Here is a 10,059-nt window from a genome sequence, read left to right on the forward strand (position 1 = left end):
ATGTCCAACTCTTGATTTTGGCTCAGGTCATGATCCCCGGGTCATGGGATCCAGCCCCATACTGGGCTCTGTGCTGATAGCTCAGAGCCTGCTTGGGATTCTCTCTCTCCGTCTCTCTCTGTGCCTCCCCTGCTCATTCGTTCTCTCTCTCTCTCAAAATAAATAAACATTTAACAGAAAGAAAATAAGCTTGAAGTACTTAACCTCAAAATTTTTGTATAGCCCGTGTATAAAAAACTGATTTTCACATTTCCAATAAAGTGTATTTGGCAGGACCTGTACTTAAATTGCTCTTATTTTGTGTTACTTGTTTTTGAAAAAGGTAGAATTTAGTGTCTTTAAAATATTACATGATTTTAACTTCTCTAACGATTCTACATTAGTGGGGCCCCGCTGTATTTTCTACATCTATTTACTTTCCTTGAAGAAAGAAGGAAGCCTCTGGGTGGCTCAGTCCGTAAAGCATCAGACTTTCACTCAGGTCATGATCTCACGGTTTGTGAGTTCGAGCCCCGTGTCGGGCTCTGTGCTGACTGTTCAGAGCCTGGAGGCTGCTTCACATTCTGTGTCTCACCCTCTCTGCCCCTCCCATGTTCATGCTCTGTCTCTGTCTCTCAATAATAAGTAAATGTTAAAAATTTTTTTTAAAAATGGTTTTGTGGAGGGGCGCCTGGGTGGCTCAGGCCGTTAATCATCCGACTTTGGATCAGGTCATGATCTCACGGTTTGTGAGTTCAAACCCCGTATTGGGCTCTTTGCTGACAGCTCGGAGCCTGGAGCCTGCTTCAGATTCTGTGTCTCCCTCTCTCTCTCTGCCCCTCTACTGCTCATGCTCTGTCTCTCTCTGCCTCTCAAAAATAAAGAAACATAATAAAATTAAAAAAAAAAGAAAGAAAGAAAGAAGGAAGCCATATTTAGTTTTTAATCAGAAAATAACTATGTCGTCCTGGTATAGATACAGGAAAAGGATTTAAGAATTTTTTTTTTTTAATTCAAATTTTGTGTAGCAAAGAAGGAGCAGGCTGAGTAAGAGCTTCATTACGGTCTTGGAAACACAGTACTTGTAATAAAGGAGTGTTTTCCATGGGACTGTTCTTGTTTCTCGTGTCCTGAGATTGGAATGGCTAGCCTGCTGGTCACCAGCATGGATCCTCATCTGTGAAAGGTCACTGATGGGGAAGGTCAAGAGAGGCTTAACAAAAGGGTGGATCATCCCATGTAATAAAGTCCCATTGACTCTGTCTCCACACAATTGAGATTCCTGATAATTTTGAAGGCAGACTGGACTAGGACTAAACTTCACCCTTGCTGCTCTCTGAATTGATTAAAGGGGCCACTACACCTATAGCGAAAGCAGAACTGTAAGAAAAGAAGTATTCAGGAAGTGGAGAAGATACATCTGTCAAGTTCTTGCATGATTAGAGCAGCAACTTGTGCTGACGAACAGCTGAGATATTAATTGTGAACGACTTCTCTCTCCTTTAAACAAATCAATAGCACTAGCTAGAGTGGGGTTTCTCAACCTCAGCTATTGACATTTTGGGCTGGATGAGTCTTCGTTGTGGGATGCTTAGCAATTCCTTGGCCTCCACCCACTACCCTCTATTCCCCCAAGTTGTGACAACCAAAAGTGTATCCAGACATTGTTAATGTCCCCAGGGAGGCGCAAAGCCAGATGAGAACCATGGCTTAACTAATCATTAAATTTTTTTTGCCAAACTGTATATCTTTGAAAATGTCCTTTTTCTTAATGAGAAAAATTAAATACAAAAAATAGTGAATGAAAAGTATTTCCTCCATCTTTCCCTAATTCAGAGAGACTTGCCCTCAACAATGCCAAAACATTCATAATTTTATCCTCTTTCAATATTTTTTCCTGTATTTAAAAACCCTTGATTTGATACCTATAAATTCTCCTCAATTGATATCACTATTGAAAACTAATCAGCTATTTTTAAAAAGTTAACCATGGTTTTTTGTGGGGTTTTGTTGTTACTGGTGTTTTTTGTTTTTGTTTTTAAGAAACCAATTCTAAAAAACCTCTTTCCTTCCATATTACTTAAAAAAACAGGGGTGCCTGCATAGCTCAGTCAGTTAGGCATCTGACTTCAGCTCAGGTCATGGGTTCCAGCCCTGTGTTGGGCTCTGTGCTGACAGCTCAGAGCCTGAAGCCTGCTTTGGGTACTGTGTATCTCTCTGCCTCTCCCCTGCTTGTGCCCTGTCTCTCTCAAAAAAATAAGTAAACATTAAAAATAATAACAATAATAAAAAAAACAGACAGGGGTGCCTAGGTGGCTCAGTCGGTTAAGCGTCTGACTTCAGCTCAGGTCATGATCTCACAGTTCATGAGTTCAAGCCCCATGTCGGGCCCTGTGCTGACAGCTCAGAGCCTAGAACCTGCTTCAGATTCTATGTCTCCCTCTCTCTCTGCCCCTCCCCTGCACTCACTCTCTCTCAAAAATAAGTAAACATTAAAAACAGACAAGCCATCAAACTTAACTTCCATAAGCAATGCTGTGAGCACCCACACTGGGGAGGGCAGGAGTCCATGCCCCCTGACAGGAACGTCTAAGCCACCCTGAACAGGCTATGTTACATGTTTCCAGCAGCTCCTTCAATGAGCTGTGAAATAACCTTGTTGGTAACAATATCTGGACCTCTGTCAAGTGCCATGCTAGCTTCTTGACCCCGTGCCTGGTCCTTTCTTCTGTGCCTGACACAGAGTGAACATTTAGTGACTCTCTGTTACGCCCTTTGCGTTGAGGGACTTTGACTGAAGGGATTCTATCCTTGGAGGCCTCTCCTCTAGCTCTCCTGCTGTGTCTTTTCCTTTCAGAAGAGACAAATGGGCAGCCCTGTCTTACACAAAGCAGGCTCTTTTGATGTCCTGTGTCTTTTGATTTGAGAATGCTAGGGGAGGAATAAAAATAAAGTTTGGAAGGAAATTTGTTTTTCAAGAAAAAATACTCAAAAAGGGCTAGAAGGCCATCTATGTCCTTGGCAGGGAATATTTTTCCAGAGACAATGCTGTTTTCCATCAGGTGTGTGTCTGAGATCCTGTTCATGCAGAATATGTCCACAGTCTGCCACTGTCTGTCTTGTCCTGTGATCCTCCGTGAGTAATTCAACCATGTCAGACCTTTCTTCTCCTTTAAAAAAAAAAAAATTTTATTTATTTATTTATTTTTTAACGTTTATTTATTTTTGAGACAGAGAGAGACAGAGCATGAATAGGGGAGGGGCAGAGAGAGAGGGAGACACAGAATCTGAAACAGGCTCCAGGCTCTGAGCTGTCAGCACATAGCCCGACGCGGGGCTTGAACTCACGGACTGTGAGATCATGATCTGAGCCGAAGTCGGACGCTTAACCGACCAAGCCACCCAGGCGCCCCCAAAATTATTTTTTGATGCTTATTTCTGAGAGAGAGAGAGAGAGATTGGGAGACACAGAATCTGAAGCAGGCTCCAGGCTCTGAGCTGTCAGCATAGACCCTGATGCAGGGCTCAAACCTATGAACCACGAGATCATGACCTGAGCCAAAGTCAGACGCTTAACCGACTGAGCCACCAAGGCACCCCAGACCTTTATTCTCCTCGTGGCTGAGAGGAGTTTGTAACCTCGTGGTTTACAAAGCTGCTTTCTACATATCCACAGAAAGCCCACCAAGTGAGTAAGTAACAACCTGAAGGAAAAGGATGTATTAATGCGCAGCATGATGCCTGTGTGCACACCTCCTACAGCCCTCCCTGGGAAGGAAGCCCACAGGTCTAAACAGAGGGTGGTTCAGACACAACCTAGAGCTTAGAAAATAGGCTCAGCAAGTGGGAAATGGGCCTTTGTGTGTATTCATTTCCTCTCGGAAAAATGCTTTGTATTTATCAAAACCATCCCTCTTGACAGAGAATTAGAGACTAAAAACCAGAAGATGCCTTAGTAGCCTCACCGGTGATTCGTGTGCTCTTGAACTAAATCCTGCACTGCCTTCAGAAGGAATACCCTACTCACCACTCCCGATAAAACTGTTATATCTTTAGAAAGTGTTAAAAAGCTCTTAGAAAACAACTTTTAGAGCTAAGCAGCATGTGCCCCTTACTGTGGCTGGAGGAATAAGACCAAATGTGGATCCTGATTCTTAGGAAGAAAAATCTGATAGGAATAGAAGAGCTTTCTAAAATGTATCTTTTTTTAAGTTTATTTATAATCTCTACACCCAACGTGGGGCTCAGACTCAAAACCCTGAGATCAATAGTTACACGCTCCACCTGCTGAGCCAGCCAGGTGCCCCCTAAAGTTTATTTTATGGCACCATTTACACTTCCTCACTAGCATACTTCCCTTGACCTTGACCTAGACTCTCAGAATGTAGGGGTGGAAAAGGGACACTTGTGAGGAAAGTCAGTCCATATCCTGGGCAAGAGAGAAGAAAGAATAGAAGGCTCAGGAATACATGAGGTGGCGAGAGTGTCCTACTTACTAGCTACCAAGACCTTTGTGTCCTTGGATGTCAGGAACATCCTCAACTCCAGTGCCAGCAGCTAGAGGTCAGTGGGATCTGGGCTGCATTTCCTTTGAGGAGGAAACATCAGTTGGTCATCTGAGAGGTAATAAGGAGCCCACCAATCAGAGGTGAAGAGAACAACCAGTGCACAGGCTTGAGATGAAATACTGGCGTAGTTGGGTCTTAAACTAAAAATACGTGATGAAAGGAATGTAAGCCATGATCCTCACGTCTCCAAAATTCTCACAGGCACCAGTTAGGCATTGCCCTGTGCACCCTGTTCCTAGCAACATATCATGGAGGAAGACAGTGACCTGGGAGTGGGAGAGCCTTATACTAGAATTAGGCCCTGGTCGACAGACTTCAGCTTAGGTCATGATCTCATGGTCTGTGGATTCAAGCCCCACGTTAGGATCTGTGCTGATGGCTCAGATCCTGGAGCCTGCTTCAGATTCTGTGTCTCCCTCTCTCTCTGCCCCTCCCACCCCCCTTGTGTTCTGTCTATCAAAAATAAATAAACATAAAAAAATTTTTTAGAATTATGCCCTGGTGTCTCCAATGAAGACAAAAGGAAATGAGGAGGGCACATCAGCCTTGAGGAAAGCTAGGGGCCCACTGCCATGGTCCATGATCAGAGGGCCCAGAGATGCCACTCAAACCCCATGTCTTGCCCAGACTCAAACTGTTAGAAGCCTTGTCAGGAAAAGGGAGAGAAAGTCTCTGGAAAACAAATTGCTTACTATAAAAAAAATCAAATGAGGCATGTAGCATTATTTTAATGGGGGTGGGGGTGTGTGTGTGAAGAGCTACCTGTTTGTGTTTGCACAATACAGACTGTTTCCTTTCAAATTTTGATTAGATTAAGCCAGGCCTGAACTCTTGAAGACTTGTCACGTCAGAGTCCAAGTTTTTTCTTTATCACCCGTAGCAGGCATGAATTTTTCTCCCTCATCCATTTAGATTGCCAGCCCATTGCTACTTGTTCACCAAGCCCCCCAGTGGCATCTAGAAAGGTTCTGCTGTCAGTCATTTATATATGGCTTCATTTGTTTGATTTTATTATGCCACATATGAAATAAATTCAGGCAGATGTGTGGCTTCAACTAGGTATTTTCACTTTTAAGCTTTTTCTAAACATTAAAAACATATGTTTTTTTAATCTTTATTTATTTTTGAGAGAGAGGAGGACAGAGGATCCAAAGCAGGTTCCGTGCTGACAGAGCAGAGCCCCACACGGGGCTCGAACTCATGAAGTTGAGCCAAAGTTGGATGCTCCACTGCCTGAGCCACCCAGGTGTCCCTCATTTTTAAGCTTTTTATCTCTAACTAGGGAATAGAAGAATTGGCTTCTCCAAGACATTTAAGACATTATCAAGCAAAATATGGATAGAGGCTCCCTAGAATCATCTTAGTCCCAACCAGCTGACCCTAAGGGTAATACCGGCTTTTGTCTTCTTAGCAAGCTCTGGATCCTGAAAGCATGGCCGCTCTTCTTGTTAAGAGTCCCTTCTCCCTTAGATGCCATAAGTCTGTCTAATCCTGGTAGTAGCTTCTGGGAGCAAAGGAGGACCTGGCTTCTCTAGAGACCTGGAGCCCCTTCACTGCTGTGTCTAGATGTGCCTTCGCATAGGCCATGCGCTCCAACTTCTCTCCTGCACTCCTCTCTGATTTCTCCTCCTTCCCTCCCTCCCTTCCCTCCATGTTAAGTCTTTGAGACGTTCTGTATTTGACATCATGTAGTGTGCTTCTGTCTCTGTTATGTCAGCCTCTTACAGAATTACAACGTTTGTAACATAAACGTGTAGTAGACTGTATGACCTTTAAAAAAGATATTTACACATAAGCCAATCCGTGGCTTATATGTAGTATTGTGATTAAAGAAACAGATGGGGGTTCAAATCTCAGCTCTGAGAGTTACTAGCTAAGTAGCCTTAGGTGAGTCTCTGTTTGCCTCTGTTTCCTCCTCTGTAAAACGGAAAGACCAACCTGATCAGGTGGCTGGAAGAATAAAATGAGACCATGCACCTAATGCCCCAAGAACAGCACTTGATGCAAGGAGAGCACCCCGTAGATGTTAGCCACTTACTGTTCCTTGTTGCCGCCGAGCCCCAGGCTTTGTGTGAGCTGCTGGATGTGCACTGTCACCTGCTCGGGTGTGGCTTCCCCTCATGGAGCTCTTGTCCTCACAGAGGGGGCAGAAATAAAATAAGTACAAACATGAAAATAATTACCAATTATGATATATACTCTAAAGGGAAAATACTATTTTCTATGAGAAAATAACAGTGGTGCTATTCTGGCTTGGGTAGTCTATAAAGGCCCCTCTGCAAGTGTCATTGAGGGACAGCGCCACGGAAGCCAGCCACGTGAGGCGTTCCCAAATCGGGACACCCGGTAAAGGGAACAGCATGGGCAAGGCTCTGTGGAGGGATAGAGTTTAGTGTGCATGAAGAAGCCATCCTCCCAGGGACATAGTGAGCAGAAGAGGAAGTAGAGAGAATAGCCAAGGACCAAACACCAGGGCCTCTTGACTCTAGATGAATGTTTATACTTAGTAATAACTGCTGCTTACAGGGGGCTTTATAAAACTCTTTGCATTAACCATTAAGCACACCAAAGAAATCAGGGGAGATCACCATCGAGGAAAGAACGTTTGATTTTGTCCGCAGATTGTCACTGGTGACCTTCAGCAGTGCTATTTTTAGACAGTAGTAGAAAGGAAAAGCAGGTTTTTCCCCAGGGTGTTAACATGGAAATAGATAGGGAGTGGGTAGGATGGATGCTCCAGAATGGGAATAACAGACCCAGCGGATTTTTCAGCTGTTGAGATCCATCCTCAAGCCGAGAGCAGAGGTGAATGGATCACCAAGAAACACAGCAGTGGGTGTCTTTGGTGGGCAGTCCACTTTGAGGCTGAGCCTTCTCTCCCCAATTGTCCTCACAGGTATGCCATTCTGACCAAAGCCACCTGGCCCTCGTGGAGAGGGGACGAAAAACAAGGTGTCCTCCACTTGTTGCAGTCCGTCAACATGGACAGTGACCAGTTCCAGCTCGGGAGGAGCAAAGTGTTCATCAAAGCCCCCGAGTCTGTGAGTATGCCGCTGCCCTCCGTCATGTCCTCAGTGCCCCCCACCCCTTCCCGCAGCGCTTCTGCTGCCCCTTCTCACACGTGCTGCCTTCATTTTCTCTCTTTGGTTTATGCCTTCGGTGTCCTCTCCCCTGCTCCCAATGTAAGTGTAGGTCATTCCCCATACCCTTGCTCTGCAGAGCCTTCAGAGAGCTCAGCATGTATAAAAAGATGTCGTCATCTTGTTCCTTTTCTTACTGTCTCTCTCCCATGCTAGATGGCCATCTCCTCAAGGTCAGGGACTCTTGCCCCTTTGGTATGTTTGTGTACTCAGAGCCTTGTACAGAAAGTGGCTCCACAGCAGGTGCCCACCAGTTACTTCTAGTATCCAGTGGAGTCTCAGCGAAAAGGGACTTCTTTGTCCGACTAAGGAGGCTTGGGTAAACTTAACATCCTCCACCTGGGTGACACCAAACAGGTCATTTACACACACAGATTTCCTCCTTGAAGGTGGAACAGAGCTCTGGGGTGGGCAGTCTTAGGACTAGATCTTGAAGACCGTGAGGGAGCTTGGAAAGAACTTTGAGGAGCTGAATAGGGAAGAGGAGAAATCTCTGGGTTAATAGAACACAAATTTTTACCAATAAGGAGCTCAAAAATAAGTTCTACAATTAGCAAACTTACTAGATCTCCACAGATTAATTAATAATTCCTGATGGGGAGGTGGTCACTGGGAGCCTCATGAATGTCTATAGGAAGTTCCCAGTTCCTATGTTGGATTCCTTATAGCAGAACCCCTCAGTTCTTCTGCCCAGGTAGCTCTGGGACTATGGAATGAAGACACTACTTTTTAAGATGGAGAAGCTGCTGGAACTAACCAGGGTTGGACATGATTTCCTGAGATTCCTTTGCCAATCACAAGACTCCATTTCAAGAGTCTCTGGTGAACTCTTGACAAAATTAGTCATCAGATCCAGGGGAAATACCATGCAAACCGGCAGTGTTGGTGACCGCGGAAACACTTGACTTTAGACAAACCCTGGTTTGCAGTGAGTTCCGTCCTCTAGAATGGGCCCCACAGCTGCTGTTCTGCCTCAGAGGATCAGACGGAGACTCAGAAATGGTTAATGGCTGGGACTGAATGGCTTTAAGAGCTATAAAAGTTATTAAATAAATCAGTGGCACACATCAATAGAACCCGTTTATGAAAAGTTTGTGGTAGCATTTTCCACTTTTGAGTTATTTGTAGTTTCACAGCAATGTCATTTCCAAATATAAAATGAAAATGTTGTGTCATACACCATTAAGCAACCCACAGAGCAGTTCCTGTTCTTTCTAAAATGGGATGGAGTGATTTATCAGTACAATGCAGAACTCCTCTGTTGCTTTGTACCCACTTTTACTTTTTTGTCTTGCTAAATTTCCACATATAATAAGGACAGCTTCAACATTTTTTGTACCTTTTTTTTTTTTTTCTGATTTAGTTGAGCTGTGGGGTTTTACTTGCAAGATCAAGGTTTATTTTGGGTTTTCTTTTCCTTGTCTTCCTCCTGAATGCTTTATTGCCGTCGCTCGATTCTCCTTTTCCCCATCTTTTTACACACAGGCACACACCGCACACGCACCTTCACTACTCTCTCCCCTCCCCCATCACTCAGCCATCCACGTCTAGTCCTGACGTTGCGAATACTTCTACAAAAGCTGGTTTTTAAGAATCTGCCTTGTGATTTTGCCTTGACGCTTAGCGTAGATGTGCTGAATGTACGAAACAACCCATTTGCCTAAAGAACCCCCATCAGACACCAAAGGGTTTGGTTTCCATTTACTTGGTACACGTGTACATGATTTGGGGGTTTGCAGTGGGGGGAGCTCTCTCTCTCTCTCTCCCTCTCTCCCTTTTTTTCTTGAAGCTCCATGATTTCTAACCTCCATGGCTTTTGGAAAAAACCTAAAACCCAGCTAATGTTTGATATCATCTATAGGAGGTTGGGAATTGGTTGCCTCCTCCTTTCTGAGTCACAAGTGCATTCTCTGTGACACTCCCAAAATAGTTCTGGGAACGAAAGAAAACAAGGCTTACTCAGAAACCCAACACACCAAGATAAGAAAGACCAACGAATATTCTTCAAAGAGGCAACCACAGGGCTCAGATTTTAAACATTCTGCCCAAATGTTAAACCACGTATTCCTCTTGTTTTCAGAAATATGCTCCCCGTCCCTGTTGTACGTGGCAGTGACAGCTGCAGAATGAAGCGGCCCCTTCCCTTCTGAGTTTGAGATGTTGTTTTTGCACAGCTAGGGCTGTGAGAAGCAGAAGTTTAGTGACAGGAAAGGACGGATGTGGCTCCTGAGGATAGATCCAGATAAACAGAGGCACCAAATCGAGCCTGGCTGCCTTCAAATTCTCCTATTTACTTCTGGAACATTTTCGCAGTGACTTTTCATCAGCTTTACTTGTTTTCATTGGTCCATTTTCTTTTGTTTCCTAGAGAG

General features: G+C 44.3%; 1 protein-coding gene across 1 annotated transcript in view; it reads left to right on the top strand.

The window, feature by feature from the left end:
- The window catches only part of MYO1E (myosin IE), a 211,984-nt gene that overhangs the window by 155,510 nt on the left and 46,415 nt on the right, over positions 1–10,059 (top strand). The window contains exon 19 of the mRNA XM_047863927.1: positions 7,444–7,588. Coding sequence (XP_047719883.1) covers positions 7,444–7,588 — 145 coding nt within the window. The remainder of the gene's footprint in view (positions 1–7,443; positions 7,589–10,059) is intronic.

This window comes from Prionailurus viverrinus, chromosome B3 (assembly GCF_022837055.1).
Source record: "Prionailurus viverrinus isolate Anna chromosome B3, UM_Priviv_1.0, whole genome shotgun sequence".
Lineage (NCBI taxonomy): Eukaryota > Metazoa > Chordata > Mammalia > Carnivora > Felidae > Prionailurus > Prionailurus viverrinus.